The sequence below is a fragment of the Oncorhynchus mykiss genome, chromosome 26, assembly GCF_057628025.1.
Source record: "Oncorhynchus mykiss isolate SJ-2025 chromosome 26, ASM5762802v1, whole genome shotgun sequence".
NCBI lineage: Eukaryota > Metazoa > Chordata > Actinopteri > Salmoniformes > Salmonidae > Oncorhynchus > Oncorhynchus mykiss.
Window position 1 is genome coordinate 2,250,001 of NC_143047.1, and position 16,828 is coordinate 2,266,828.

Genomic DNA, 16,828 nt, shown 5'->3' on the forward strand with positions numbered 1-16,828 from the left:
AGACTTGCCCATAAAAATCAAATATTAAGATGGGCAAAAGAACAGACACTGGACAAAGGAACTCTGTCTTTAATCAGAATGACAGTTTTCAGCTGTGCTAATATAATTGCAAAAGGGTTTTCTAATAATCAATTAGCCTATTAAAATGATAAACTTGGATTCGCTAACACAACGTACCATTGGAACACAATAGTGATGTTTGCTGATAATGGGCCCCTGTACACCTATGTAGATATTCCAAAGAACATAATTCACAACATTAACAATGTCTACACTGTATTTCTGATCAATTTGATGTTATTTTAATGGACTTTCAAAGACGAGGACATTTCTAAGTGATCACAAACTTTTGAATGGTAGTGTGTATATATATATATTTTTTTTTATACTTTTGCAAACATTTCTAAAAAACAGGTTTTGCTTTGTCATTATGGGGTATTGTGTGTCGATTTATGAGGGGGGAAAACTATTTAATCAGTTTTAGAATAAAACTCTGACTGTAGAGCTGTTAATTTTACACTATTAATAGAAAACAAATCCTTAAAATGAACTTCAGTTAGTAGAGATGGAGAAGACAAATGAAAACATTTGCTTAAAGTACTTTGCTTCCTTTTTCAAAATATTGTTTGTTGAATCATGGATGACTGGCATTTGTAACACGTTTCTGTAAATTATTTCTGCATATTCTTTCCAGTTTGCTTACATATTCCATCCAGTTCACTATATTTTGTATAATATATTACACTTGATCTTTCTTGAATAAGTTCCTCCATTTTTTATTCTGTGCCTCTTTTACAGTTTTTATTGCTTTCTAACTGTACTGTTAGTTCCTCTATTTCCTTTGTTAAGATCAACTCTTTTGACCTAAAAGAGGAGAGAAAGGAGAGGGAATGAAAAGGAGGAGAGAGAAAAAAAAAAATGAGGGAATGAGAACATTTGTAAATGGTTGGATGATGTTGGTATGTGGAGGGGGGACTGTTTTCACTGTTGAGAATTAGGCATTGTTGGATGTCCTTTGTAAGGAGCAGGAATTCATGGAGCACAAAGAGTATGTGTGTGTGTGCGCCTGTGTGTGTACGTGTATATGCATGCTTGTCTGCGTATGTGTTGTGTGTGACAGAGCACATCTGTGAGTAGCCACGTGTGACACCAAGATACCCACCTTCGTAATAACATCTGCCAACATTGAGCTGGCGATGTTAACACCTTTAGGTAGAGAGATCAACTTCAATTTGCAATGTGACAAAGAGTAATGTTAGTGCTGAAACGAGAAGCACATTGCATGTCAAGGGAGTCTGTTTTACCTGCGCACGTCTTTGTGAATGTGCTGTATGCGCACTCGGCCTTTGCAGTGTGTGCACCCCCCTCCCGGTCTTGGTCTTGACCCGGACTCAATTTGCACTGGTCTTGAATCAGTCTCGCTTTAGATGGTCTCGAACCCAACACTGGTGTACAGTATTTATGACCTTACCCATGTGTTCCTGGGGATCTGAGGGTTGCCAGTGCATTGCCAGGTGAACCGTGTGCGCTCTCGAAATCTGGGATTGAGTTAGCGGGAGGGTAGCCTGGCTTCAGATGTATAGGATAATAATGGCGTGATTTATGCGCTTTGAAGGATGGGGTGTGTTTTTTCCACTCCTGCTCTTGCCAAGAAAGCGGTGGGAGGGGATGGAACTTGGACTCAGCTCGTCTGACAGTGTCAAAACAATCTGTTACAATGACTGACTGTAAATCTCCCTCTGCTTCTTTTTTTTTCGCCTTCTTTCTCTCTCTCTTAATATTGCTGACTCTCTTGCTCTGTCTGTTTGATGTTTCTTACATTTTCTTAATTCTTCTTTCAGTGATTTATAAATAAGACCTACCCCCTCACTCTCTTTCACTTTTTCCCTCTCTTTGTCTGTCTGAACAGAAAACAGACTTACGTTTGTTATGAACTCTATCGATTTACATGATTTATGAACTTGATCAGGGAAAGAATCTGTGTGATGGGAACATCAAAATGGCCGACTTGATGTAATGCCCTTCATGTTTGTGTACTGTAGGTGATCAGATAGGCTTGCAGTTCTGCAAGAGGAAGGGGTTAATGAGGTGATTGACCCTTCATTAGCCCTGTTAATGAAGTCTGTCATTAGGAAAGTTCTAAGATGAATGTGGGTGGTATGAGTTTTATGGTTTACAGTTTCATGTGGGATCCCTTACTACAGCTGGTTAATGGGGGTAGGTAGCGTAGCGAGGGGTGCCTTTGTGTATCTATACTGAACAAAAATATAAGCACAACATGTAAGGTGTTGGTTTCATGAGCTGAAATAAAAAATCCCAGAAATGTTCCATAGAAAAACAAAAATCTTATTTCTCTCAAATGTTATGCACAAATTTGTTTACATGCCGGTCAGTTAGTTTCTCCTTCTCCAGGGTAATCTATCCACCTGACAGGTGTGGCATATCAAGAAGCTGATTAAACAGCATTGTCATTAGACAGGTGGAGCTTCTGCTGAGGACAATAAAAGGCCACTCTAAAATGTGCAGTTTTGTCACACAACACAATGCTACAGATGTTTTGAGGGAGCGTGCAATTGGCATGCTGACTGCAAGAATGTCCACAGGAGCTGGTGCAAGATAATTGAATGTTAATATCTCTACCATAAGCCGCCTCCAACGTCGTTTTAGAGAATTTGTCAGTAGGTCCAACCGGCCTCACAACTGCAGACCATGTGTAACCACGCCAGCCTGGACCTCCACATCGTCTGAGACCAGCCACCCGGACAGCTGATGAAACTGAAAAGTATTTATGTCTGTAATAAGGCCTTTTTGTGGGGGGAAAACTTATTCTGATTGGCTGAGCCTGGCTCCCCAGTGATTGGGACTATGCCCTCGCAGGCCCACCCATGTGAAATCTTAAGGATTAGGGCCTGAGGAATTCATTTTAATTGACTGATTTCCTTATGAACTGTAACTCAGTAAAATCTTTGAAATTGTTGCATTTATATTTTTGTTCAGTATATGTTCAGTGTTCAGTTCCTCGACCACTGACCCTTTGGTTTACCTGTGTTTCAATTCAGTACAGTTCAGTAAATCTGATGTGCATGATACGTTTTACGCTTGGTACTACTTTTTACCCATTTTACTACACCTTTTGAACTCTTGTTATCCTAAAGCCTCAAACAAACAACTTAGGCCAGACACATTTTGGGTTTCATTTAAACACGCAGATACAGTGCCTTGCGAAAGTATTCGGCCCCGTTGAACTTTGCGACCTTTTGCCACATTTCAGGCTTCAAACATAAAGATATAAAACTGTATTTTTTTGTGAAGAATCAACAACAAGTGGGACACAATCATGAAGTGGAACGACATTTATTGGATATTTCAAACTTTTTTAACAAATCAAAAACTGAAAAATTGGGCGTGCAAAATTATTCAGCCCCCTTACGTTAATACTTTGTAGCGCCACCTTTTGCTGCGATTGCAGCTGTAAGTCGCTTGGGGTATGTCTCTATCAGTTTTGCACATCGAGAGACTGAAATGTTTTCCCATTCCTCCTTGCAAAACAGCTCGAGCTCAGTGAGGTTGGCTGGAGAGCAGATTCTCGATTGGATTCAGGTCTGGACTTTGACTTGGCCATTCTAACACCTGGATATGTTTATTTTTGAACCATTCCATTGTAGATTTTGCTTTATGTTTTGGATCATTGTCTTGTTGGAAGACAAATCTCCGTCCCAGTCTCAGGCCTTTTGCAGACTCCATCAGGTTTTCTTCCAGAATGGTCCTGTATTTGGCTCCATCCATCTTCCCATCAATTTTAACCATCTTCCCTGTCCCTGCTGAAGAAAAGCAGGCCCAAACCATGATGTTAACACCACCATGTTTGACAGTGGGGATGGTGTGTTCAGGGTGATGAGCTGTGTTGCTTTTACGCCAAACATAACGTTTTGCATTGTTGCCAAAAAGTTCAATTTTGGTTTCATCTGACCAGAGCACCTTCTTCCACATGTTTGGTGTGTCTCCCAGGTAGCTTGTGGCAAACTTTAAACAACACTTTTTATGGATATCTTTAAGAAATGGCTTTCTTCTTGCCACTCTTCCATAAAGGCCAGATTTGTGCAATATACGACTGATTGTTGTCCTATGGACAGAGTCTCCCACCTCAGCTGTAGATCTCTGCAGTTCATCCAGAGTGATCATGGGCCTCTTGGCTGCATCTCTGATCAGTCTTCTCCTTGTATGAGCTGAAAGTTTAGAGGGACGGCCAGGTCTTGGTAGATTTGCAGTGGTCTGATACTCCTTCCATTTCAATATTATCGCTTGCACAGTGCTCCTTGGGATGTTTAAAGCTTGGGAAATCTTTTTGTATCCAAATCCGGCTTTAAACTTCTTCACAACAGTATCTCGGACCTGCCTGGTGTGTTCCTTGTTCTTCATGATGCTCTCTGCGCTTTTAACGGACCTCTGAGACTATCACAGTGCAGGTGCATTTATACGGAGACTTGATTACACACAGGTGGATTGTATTTATCATCATTAGTCATTTAGGTCAACATTGGATCATTCAGAGATCCTCACTGAACTTCTGGAGAGAGTTTGCTGCACTGAAAGTAAAGGGGCTGAATAATTTTGCACGCCCAATTTTTCAGTTTTTGATTTGTTAAAAAAGTTTGAAATATCCAATAAATGTCGTTCCACTTCATGATTGTGTCCCACTTGTTGTTGATTCTTCACAAAAAATACAGTTTTATATCTTTATGTTTGAAGCCTGAAATGTGGCAAAAGGTCGCAAAGTTCAAGGGGGCCGAATACTTTCGCAAGGCACTGTATTTGTCAAGGTGAATGAGATTTCATAAAAGTAAACTTAACCTCCCATGTGTGAAGCAGACCATAGTTTCCAGGGTTTGTTTAATCTTTGTCTTCCATTGTTGACCTTTTAACCTTTTTTGACTGACACATCCTCACGCCTCACCCCTCCACCTCCCAGGTTTGTGACGCGCTTCATTGAGCTCGAGGGCCTCACCTGCCTGCTCAATTTCCTGCGGAGCATGGACTACGAGACGTCGGAGAGCCGCGTGCACACCTCGGTCATCGGCTGCATCAAGGCCCTGATGAACAACTCGCAGGGTCGAGCTCACGTGCTGGCCCACCCGCAGAGCATCAATACCATCTCCCAGAGCTTGCGGCAGGACAACGTCAAGACCAAAGTGGCCGTGCTGGAGATCCTGGGCGCAGTGTGCCTGGTGCCCGATGGCCACAAGAAGGTGCTGCAGGCGATGGCCCACTACCAGAAGTATGCCGCCGAGAGGACCCGCTTCCAGGTATAGTCCACCAAGTGCTGGGGTACTCCTAAAGCTTATCAGAAGTAAATGACACACACTTTTTAGGTCATCCCCAAGAGTTAATATGTATTTTTAACCATGTTTAGAAGAGTTGCAAGGAAATTGTCCCTGTAATCCAAGGGTGGGCAAACTTCTTGGTCATAAAAAGGGCAGTTATTTTATTTCAATTGGACCTTAAAACCATTTAATTTAACATTTAATTGACCGGTGGGATGGATTGTAGTTTACCCACCACTACAATTCTTGCAGATCAATTTAGTTGTTTTTTAATTTATTTTATTTAACCTTTATTTAACTAGTCAAGTTAGTTAAGAACAAATTCTTATTTACAATGAAGACCTACTCTGGCAAACCCGGACGACGCTGAGCCAATTGTGCGCCAATTGTGCGACTCCCAATCACGGCCGGTTGTTATACAGCCGGGAATTGAACCCGGGTCTGTAGTGACGCCTCTAGCAGTGAGAAGCTATGCCTTAGACCGCTGCACCACTCGAGAGCCTTGAGTTGTTTATGTATTGTAATGAATATAACTGAATAATTGTCCATTCAACCCATGCACCTAACTGAGAACTGTCCCTGTAACCCATGCAGACGTTACTGAATGAGCTAGACAGAAGTACGGGGCGCTACAGAGACGAGGTCAACCTGAAGACAGCCATCATGTCCTTTATCAACGCTGTGCTCAATGCCGGGGCTGGGGAGGTCAGTCATGATCGCCATGTTACTCTTTAACCCCCCTGTCACACCCACAGCTAGGTCTACTTTCTATTGGATGATTCATGGCAGAAAGAGTCACATTTAAACAGTGCTACCAAGATATCATCCAATAATTTGACTGCATACACCCTTAGAAATACATTAGATTTGAGTGATAAAGGCTACGTCATTGTTCATGGTTGAATTTGGGATGACCTTGGTCCCTTGTCAAACAGTCAGAATATGTCAAGAATACATCTTAAAGATGGAGTGTGGAGTAGGGGAAACGTTGTCACTGGCTGCCCCACCACTGTTTTTTAATTTTTGGTTGGCAGGTTGAGGAGTGTAATTTAGTAAAAAAAAATGTGTTAACATGATAAATTAAATTGCAGTACCCATTGTGCTCTTCTATCGCGTGTGCAATGATGTCCAAGCGGGGGAAAAAACAGTGTTTGCAGTAACTTCTTGTTGTTGAAATATTGCAAATGGACATGACTGTTTCATCATTAAGAATTCCAGCTGTACAGTGCCTTAGGAAAGTATTCAGGCCCCTTGATGTTTTCCACATTTTGCTACGTTACAGCGTTATTCTAAAATTGATTAAATAAAAACAAAATGCTCAGCAATCTACACACAATACCCCATAGTGACTAAGCGAAAACAGGCTTTTTGACATTTTTGCAAATGTATAAAAACGTTATATACAGAAATACCTTATTCATAAGTATTCAGACCTTTTGCTATGAGACTCGAAATTGAGCCCAGCTGCATCCATTAATCATCCTTGAGATGTTTCTGCAACTTCATTGGAGTTCACCTGTGGTAAATTCAATTGATTGGACATGATTTGGAAAGGCACAAAAAAACCTGTCTATTTAAGGTCCCACAGTTGACAGTGCATGTCAGAGCAAAAACTAAGCCATGAGAGCGAAGGAATTGTCTGTAGAGCTCCGAGACAGGATTCTGTCGAGGCACAGATCTGAGGAAGTGTACCAAAACATTTCTGCAGCATTGAAGATCCCCAAGGACAACCAGCACTGCAGCACTACACCAATCAGGCCTTTATGGTAGAGTGTGGTAGAGTGCATGGTAGAGTGGTAGAAGCCACTCCTCAGTAAAAGGAACATTTTAATTTATTTTACCTTTATTTAACTAGGCAAGTCAGTTAAAAATGAATTATTATTTTCAATGACGGCCCAGGAACAGTGGGTTAACTGCCTTGTTCAGGGGCAGAACGACAGATTAGGTTACTAGTCCAATGCTCTAACCCCTAGGCTACCTGCTGCCCACGGCCAAAAGGCCCCTAAAGACTCTCTGACCATGTGAAACAAGATGAAACCAAGATGGAACTATTTTGCCTGAATGCCAAGTGTCACATCTGGCACCATCCCTACGGTGATGCATGGTGGTGGCAGCATCATGCTGTGGGGAGGTTTTTCAGCAGAATGGACTGAGACACTAGTCAGTATCGAGGCAAAGATGAACAGAGCAAAGTACAGAGAGATCCTTGATGAAAACCCGCTCTAGTGCTCAGGACCACAGACTGGAGCGAAGGTTCACCTTACAACAGGACAACAACCCTACGCACACATCCAAGACAACACAGAATTGGCTTCGGGACAGTTCTCTCAATGTCCTTGAGTGGCCCAGCCAGAGCCCAGACTTGAACCCGATCGATCATCTCTTGAGAGACCTGAAATTGTTGTCGCACCGCTCCCCATCCAACCTGACCTTGAGAGGATCTGCAGAGAAGAATGAGAGAAACTCCCCAAATACAGGTGTGCCAAGAAGACTTGAGGCTGTAATCGTTGCCAAAGGTGCTTCAACAAAGTATTGAGTAAAGGGTCAGAATACTTATGTAAATGTGATATTTCAGTTTTTATTTTTAACCAGTTTTTGCTTTGTCATTATGGGGTATTGTGTGTAGATTGACATTATGGGGTATTGTGTGTAGATTGATGAGGGGTCTAAATACTTTCCCGAATGCACTGTAAGTCAAGTTTATTATTGTATTACAATAGTGCACAGACACAGTAGCCTACATACAAAAACACCTGATTAAAAGTCCAAGATCAAGCTATTGTATGCCTGAATGATTCAGTGTTGCTGCAGTTGTCATCAGCTGTGTTTGATACCCTGTACTTCAATCTTCAGGACAACCTGGAGTTCCGCCTCCACCTTAGGTACGAGTTCCTGATGTTGGGGATCCAGCCCGTGATTGACAAGCTCAGAGGGCACGATAATGCCATTCTGGACAGGTGAGGCAGGGGACAAGATGACCACCAAGCATCTTAGAAAGCTTCTTAGTCCCTACAGTAAGGTTGTTAGATTCGAAGCTGGCATGCAGCTGGTAAGATTTACAGACAGAGATGGAATGACTCACTCAAGCTTATTGTCCCTTTCATGCCTGTGTCATATTTCCAGGCATTTGGACTTCTTTGAGATGGTGAGGAATGAGGATGACTCGGAGCTTGCCAAGCGTTTTGACCTGGTGAGTGCCTGTTTTACCATCCCCATTGACATCAATACATTGTATAATTAAGCCCACATTGTTTTATTGAACTGAAATCAAAAGTATTGTCAAACCGAGCACTGGTATTAATGTACAACCTAGAACAGGTTCTCCTCTACGTTAGGCCCATGTAAAGTTAAGTGTCTTTATTGTAATGTTCTTTATCTATGAATGTCGAACTTGGGTCATCCAGTGCTTGTATTGAAGATTGCTAATTGCATCCATGCCTCATTTCAGGCTTATTATTATGGATTGACTTGATATTTTAATGATTGTAGGTTTTCCTTTCATTCAACAGACCCACGTGGACACTAAGAGCGCTGGCCAGATGTTTGAGTTGATCAAGAAGAAGCTGAACCACACAGATGCCTATCCTTACCTGCTCTCTATCCTCCAGCACTGCCTCCAGATGCCCTGTGAGTACATCCATCACTATTAAATCTGCCTTACGGGCTGGTGAGGTATATTTATTCACAATATCCATTTCACAAATACACTATGGCAGTTTACATGACATGTCAAACTGAATATTTGTATTTATTATGGATTCCCAGGCAGCAACTGCTCTTCCTGGGGTGCAGCAAATTTAAGGCAGTTTATACAATCTTAAAACATTACAATACATTCACAGATTTCACAACACACTGTGTGCCCTCAGGCCCCTACTCCACCACTACCACATACATTGGGGCAAAAAAGTATTTAGTCAGCCACCAAATGTGCAAGTTCTCCCACTTAAAAAGATGAGAGAGGCCTTACATTTTCATCATAGGTACACTTCAACTATGACAGACAAAATGAGAAAAAAAATCCAGAAAATCACATTGTAGGAGTTTTAATGAATTTATTTGCAAATTATGTTGGAAAATAAGTATTTGGTCAATAACAACATTTTATCTCAATACTTTGTTATATACCCTTTGTTGGCAATGACAGAGGCCAAACGTTTTCTGTAAGTCTTCACAAGGTTTTCACACACTGTTGCTGGTATTTTGGCCCATTCGTCCATGCAGATCTCCTCTAGAGCAGTGATGTTTTGGGGCTGTTGCTGGGCAACACGGACTTTCAACTCCCTCCAAAGAGGTTCTATAGGGTTGAGATCTGGAGACTGGCTAGGCCACACCAGGACCTTGAAATGCTTCTTACGAAGCCACTCCTTTGTTGCCCGGGCGGTGTGTTTGGGATCATTGTCATGCTGAAAGACCCAGCCACGTTTCATCTTCAATGCCCTTGCTGATGGAAGGAAGTTTTAACTCAAAATCTCACGATGCATGGCCCCATTCATTCTTTCCTTTACACGGATCAGTCGTCCTGGTCCCTTTGCAGAAAAACAGCCCCAAAGCATGATGTTTCCACCCCCATGCTTCACAGTAGGTATGGTGTTCTTTGGATGCAACTCAGCATTCTTTGTCCTCCAAACACGACAAGTTGAGTTTTTACCAAAAAGTTATATTTTGGTTTCATCTGACCATATGACATTCTCCCAATCTTCTTGTGGATCATCCAAATGCTCTCTAGCAAACTTCAGACGGGCCTGGACATGTACTGTACCCCAGATCGAGGGAGATTATCAGTGGTCTTGTATGTCTTCCATTTCCTAATAATTGCTCCCACAGTTGATTTCTTCAAACCAAGCTGCTTACCTATAGTGGAGTTTGGACTGTGACTGAGGTTGTGGACAGGTGTCTTTTATACTGATAACAAGTTCAAACAGGTGCAATTAATACAGGTAACGAGTGGAAGACAGAGGAGCCTTTTAAAGAAGAGTTCTGTGGGAGCCAGAAATCTTGCTTGTTTGTGGGTGACCAAATACTTATTTTCCACCATAATTTGCAAATAAATTCATTAAAAATCCTACAATGTGATTTTCTGGATTTTTTTTCTCTCATTTTGTCTGTCATAGTTGAAGTGTACCTATGATGAAAATTACAGGCCTCTCATCTTTTTAAGTGGGAGAACTTGCACAATTGGTGGCTGACTAAATACTTTTTTGTCCCACTGTATCTACATTACTAAATCCATGTGTATGTATACTGCGTATGTTATTGTGTGTGTATGCATGTGTCTGTGCCAATGTTTGTGTTTCTTCACAGTCCTCACTGTTCCATAAGGTGTTTTTTAAATCAGTTTTTTTTTATCTAATTGTACTACTTGCATCAGTTACTTGATGTGGAATAGAGTTCCATGTAGTACTTTGTGCCTCCCATAGTATGTTCTGGACTTTGTCTGTGAAGAGACATCTTGTGGCATGTCTTGTGGGGTATGCATGGGTGTCCGAGCTGTGTGCCAGTAGTTTAGACAGACAGCTCGGTGCATTCAACATGTCATACCTCTCATAAATAAAACTAGTGATGAAGTCAATCTCTCCTCCACTTTCAGTCAGAAGAGATTGACATGCATATTATTAATATTAGCTCTCTGTGTACATCCAATGGCTAGCTGTTCTGCCCTGTTCTGAGCCAATTTGCAATTTTCCTAAGTCCTTTTTTGTGGCACCTGACCACACGACTGAACAGTAGTCCATGTGCGACAAAACTAGGGCCTGTCGGACCTGCCTTGTTGATAGTGTTGTTAAGAAGGCAGAGCATCGCTTTATTATAGACAGACTTCTCCCCATCTTAGCTACTACTGCATCAATATGTTTTGACCATGACAGTTTACTATCTAGTGTTTCTCCAAGCATTCATCTCAACTTGCTCAATTTCCACATGATTTAGTAGAGGTTTAGGGTTTAGTGAGTGTTTTGTTCCAAATACAATGCTTTTAGTTTTAGAAATATTTAGAGCAAACTTATTCCTTGCCACCCACTCTGAAACTAACTGCAGCTCTTTGTTGAGTGTTGCAGTCATTTCAGTCACTGTAGTAGCTGACGTGTGTACAGTGCCTTGCGAAAGTATTCGGCCCCCTTGAACTTTGCGACCTTTTGCCACATTTCAGGCTTCAAACATAAAGATATAAAACTGCACGCCCAATTTTTCAGTTTTTGATTTGTTAAAAAAGTTTGAAATATCCAATAAATGTCGTTCCACTTCATGATTGTGTCCCACTTGTTGTTGATCCTTCACAAAAAAATACAGTTTTATATCTTTATGTTTGAAGCCTGAAATGTGGGAAAAGGTCGCAAAGTTCAAGGGGGCCGAATACTTTTGCAAGGCACTGTAGTGTTGAGTCATCTGCATATATAGAAACTTTACTCAGTCAGTGGCATGTTGTTAGTAAAAATTTAAAAAAAGCAAGGGGCCTAAACAGCTACCTTGGGGAATTCCTGATTCTAACTGGATTATATTTGATAGGTTTCCATTAAAGAACACCCTCTGTGTTCTATTAGACAAGTAATTCTTTATCCACATTATAGCATTATTATAACATTATTATTTCCAGCAGTAGACTATGATCAATAATTTCAAAAGCTGCACTGAAGTCTAACAAGACAGCCCCCACAATAATTGTATCATCAATTTATCTTTGCATTGCACATACACACAATGAATATGTCTGTCTCCTAGGCTGGTCCATCACTATAACATCTGCCTCACAGGCTGTTTTTTCAATGCCTCGCAAAGATGGGCACTGATTGGTAGATGTGGAAAAAAGAAATAAAAAGCAGATGCTGACTATATCCCTTTGAGGATGGTGAAGTTATTATTGAGGCTTTGGGTGGTGTATCAATACACCCAGTAATCACAAAGATACAGGCATCCTTCTGAACTCATTTGCTGGTGAAGAAGGTGAAATCTCTGAGCAGTGTCCATGAGTCAATGGTGATTTTCAAACAGTTACTGAGTGTAATGGTTGTAATATGAGAAAACTGAGGATGGACCAACAATATTATAGTTTCTTCACAATACTAACCTAATTGACAGAGTGAAAAGAAGGAAGCTTGTGCAGAATAAAAATATTCCAAAAACATGCATCCTGTTTGCAACAAGGTACTTAAAACCTCTCTGGGATAGGCTGGACGTAAATGTCCCACCTGGCCAATTGCCAGGGAAAATGCAGAGCGCCAAATTCAAATAAAATACTATAAAATTCTAACTTTCATTAAATCACACATGTAAGATAACAAATTAAAGCTACACTCGTTGTGAATCCAGCCAACATGTCAGATTTCAAAAAGGCTTTTCCGCGAAAGCATAAGAATCTATTATTTGATGATAGCACAAAAGTAAACAAAGAGAGAGTAGCATATTTCAACCCTGCAGGCACCACACAAAATGCAGAAATAAAATATAAATCATGCCTTACCTTTGACAAGCTTCTTTTGTTGGCACTCCAATATGTCCCATGAACATCACAAATGGTCCTTTTGTTCGATTAATTCTGTCGATATATATCCAACATGTCCATTTATTTGGCGCGTTTGATCCAGAAAAAAACAGCTTCCAATTTGCGCAACGTCACTACAAAATATCTCAAAAGTTACCTGTAAACTTTGCCAAAACATTTCAAACTACTTTTGTAATACAACTTTAGGTATTTTTAAACGTTAATAATCGATGAAATTGAAGACGGGTCTATCTGTTTTCAATACAGGAGGATCACAAACTAACACTACTTTTCTAGTCTTGCGCAACTCTCAAACAGTACACATAACGTTACCCTGATCCAAGATGGCCGTACTTCTTCATTACACAAAGGAATAACCTCAACCAATTTCCAAAGACTGGTGACATCCAGTGGAAAGCGGTAGGAACTGCAAACAAGTGCCTTAGAAATCTCGTTTCCCAATGAAAACTCACTGAATAGACAGTTACCTCAAATTATTTTTCTGAATAGTTAGTCCTCTGGGTTTTGCCTGCTACATAAGTTATATTATACTCACAGACATGATTCAAACAGTTTTAGAAACTTCAGAGTATTTTCTATCCAAATCTACTAATAATAAGCATATTTTATATTCTTGGCATGAGTAACAGGAAGTTGAAATTGGGCATGCTATTTATCAAAAGTGAAAATGCTGCCCCCTATCCCAAAGAGGTTTTAAGTAATACTGCAAAAAAAATGACGAAGAAATTAAGTTTTTGTCCAAAATACAAATTGTTATGTTTGGGGCAAATCACTGAGTACCACTCTTCATATTTTCAGGCATGGTGGTGGCTGGATTATGTAATGGGTATGCTTGTCATCGGTAAGGACAAGGGAGTTTTTCATGTTCAAACTAATCTTAATACAGCTATAAGCACAGGCAAAATCCTAGAAGAAAACCTGGTTCAGTCTGTTTTCTACCAGTAATTGGGAGACAAATTCACCTTTCAGCAGGACAATAACATAAAACAACAGGCCAAATCTACACTGCTTGCTTACCAAGATGACATTGAATGTTCCTCAGTGGCCTAGTTACTGTTTTAACTTAAATCAGTTTGAAAATCTATGGCAATACTTGAAAATATCTGTATGGCAATGATCAACAATCAACTTGACAGCTTGAAGAAATGTTTTAAGATTATTTGGCAAATAATGTACAATCCAGATGTGGAAAGCTCTTAGAGACCCCAAAGGACACAGCTGTAAAAAAAACAAAAAAAACATGTTTTTACTTATTATGCGGTATTGTGTGTAGATAGGTGAGGACAAAAATCTATTTAATCGATTTTGAGATCCGGTTGTAAAACAACAAAATGTCGATTAAGTCAAGAATACTTTTGAAAACTTTCTGAATGCACTGTAATAGGCCCAGACAGTACACTGTTATTTTTGTATCAAAGATGATTTTTCACTTTGGCGCCAGTCTTGTGTTAGCGAGGTAACTTTGGTCATTCAAAAATGGTTCACCTTTTAGCAAGGTACATTTCTATGTCATAGAATCCTTCAGAACTAACCTTCTCCTTGGCAGGTTAACTCATGGCTAACTCCACTTACCCAAATTAAATTATAGAGTTGAGGACCATTGAAATCAGATTCCATTCCTCTCGCAAAGATTGTGTCATCAGCCCCTTCATTTGAGGGAGATGACTGATTTTGTTTGACACATTTAGCAATGGTTTAATTAAATTACATTTAAGTTAGCAATTAGCATTTTAAACTTCACGCAATGTAACACTTTTGTATGACTTAATACTAATTATAATATTGATAAAATGTAAACATAAATAAGCACACCAAAGACACCATTAACGATAAGTAATAAAATAAAGACTGCAGTTCTAAAAGCCTATTTCACATAGTCTGCTGATTTTGCAAGATAACTTTTATTTCATTTTGAAAATGTGGCACTGACTCGCCCATGGATTGATATTTCAGCATTGTCTCAATTAAGAGTTAGGCATTTGACTAGCCATGTGCGACATGCTCACGCAGTTACAAGCCTGCTAGATTTAGCGGCAGGCGGATGAACAATGTCCGCTGCCATAGTATGGATGAAGCCTTCGCTGGAATGTAAAGCTAACTGAAGCTGGTTAATTTTTAGAAAACCCTTAGTAGATCTAGCTTGCTTCGTAGGATATCCCTCAGGGCTGCTTGTTTGGTGAAGTGTACTTTTGATTGTTTACTTATTAAAATACGCTGCCTGTGGCAAGCTACTCACTGTCACCGTCATGCCTTCTTTCTCTAACTTTGTGACCTAGGGCTGAATGATGTTCAATGAGCGACTCGTAGAGCGCCTTCTACAGGCAATCATTGAACATTTTAAAAAATGAGCGCAAATGAGCAGACATATTTGTTTATTCTACAGTGGCTTCTGAAACTATTCACCCCCCTTGGCATTTTTCCTATTTTCTTACCTGGAATTAAACTCTGATTTTTTTGCCCATTCTTCAAGGTAAAATGACTCCAGCTCAAGTTGGATGTGTTCCGCTGGTGTACAGCAATCTTTAAGTCATACAACAAATTCTCAATTGGATTGAGGTCTGGATTTTGACTAGGCCATCCCAAGATGTTTAAATGTTTCCCCTTAAACCACTCAAGTGTTGCTTTAGCAGTATGCTTAGGGTCATTGTCCTGCTGGAAGGTGAACCTCCATCCCAGTCTCAAATCTCTGGAAGACAGAAACAGGTTTCCTTCAAGAATTATTTATTTAACAGCTATCACTCACCTCGGATTAGACAAATATTTTTTTCTTCAACAAGCAAGACGCACAGGACATTCTCCGAACACCCGACAAGGCCGCCAACCCAGTTATTTGCAAGAGGAAGTTACGCAGGTACAGAGGACACAGAGCCGGGAGTCTTATAAGGATCCACAGAAGGCGAGTGGGAAAGCTGCCGTTACCGTCAATATTACTTGCCAACGTGCAATCATTGGACAATAAATTAGACGAGGTACGATCACGAATATCCGACCAATGGGACATCAAAAACTGTAATATCTTATGTGTCACGGAATCGTGGCTGAATGAAGACATGGATATTCAGATAGCGGGATATACACTGCAGCGGCAGGATAGAACAACACAAGAATAGCCCACAAGAAGAGGGTGGCCGTCTGTGCATATTTGTAAACAACTGCTGGTGCACGAAATCTAAGGAAGTCTCTAGATTTTGCTCGTCTGAAGTAGAGTATCTTGTGAAAAAATGCAGACCACACTATTTGCCTAGAGTTTTCCCCTATACTTTTCTTGGCTGTTTTTTTTACCCCCACAGACGGATGCTGGCACTAAGACCGCACTCAGTCAGCTGAAAAAGGAAATAAGCAAACAGAAAACTGCCACCCAGAGGTGGGGCTCCTAGTGGCCGGAGACTTTAATGCAGGGAAACTTAAATCAGTTCTACCTCATTTCTATCAACAAGTTAAATGTGCAACCAGAGGGAAAAAAATCTAGATCACCTGTACTCCACACACAGAGACGCGTACAAAGTTCTCCCTTGTCCTCCATTTGGTAAATCCGACCACAATTCTATCCTCCTGATTCCTGCTTACAAGCAAAAAAAAAAAAGCACCAGTGACTCAGTCTATAAAAAAGTGGTCAGATGAAGCAGATGCTAAACTACAGGACTGTTTTGCTATCACAAACTGGAACATGTTCTGGGATTCTTCCGATGACATTGAGGAGTATACCACATCAGTCACTGGCTTTATCAATAAGTGCATCGAGGACATCGTCCCCACAGTGACTGTACGTACATACCCCAAGCAGAAGCCACAGGCAACAAGGCTAGAGCTGCCGCTTTCAAGGTGCAGGACTCTAACCTGGAAGCTTATAAGAAATCCTGCTATGCCCGCCGACGAACCATCAAACAGGCAAAGCCTCAATACAGGGCTAAGATCAAATCGTACTACACCAGCTCTGACGCTCGTCTTATGTGGCAGGGCTTGCAAACTATTACAGACTACAAAGGGAAGCACAGCCTAGAGCTGCCCA

At 40.7% G+C, this 16,828-nt stretch overlaps 1 protein-coding gene across 4 annotated transcripts in view; it reads left to right on the forward strand.

Moving 5' to 3' along the window:
* The window catches only part of daam2 (dishevelled associated activator of morphogenesis 2), a 234,287-nt gene that overhangs the window by 177,245 nt on the left and 40,214 nt on the right, over positions 1-16,828 (forward strand). For all 4 annotated transcript variants that reach the window (XM_036963291.2, XM_036963290.2, XM_090221720.1 and 1 more), the window contains exons 6-10: positions 4,970-5,303; positions 5,916-6,026; positions 8,175-8,278; positions 8,445-8,511; positions 8,831-8,948. In XM_036963291.2, the coding sequence (XP_036819186.1) occupies positions 4,970-5,303; positions 5,916-6,026; positions 8,175-8,278; positions 8,445-8,511; positions 8,831-8,948 (734 nt within the window). The remainder of the gene's footprint in view (positions 1-4,969; positions 5,304-5,915; positions 6,027-8,174; positions 8,279-8,444; positions 8,512-8,830; positions 8,949-16,828) is intronic.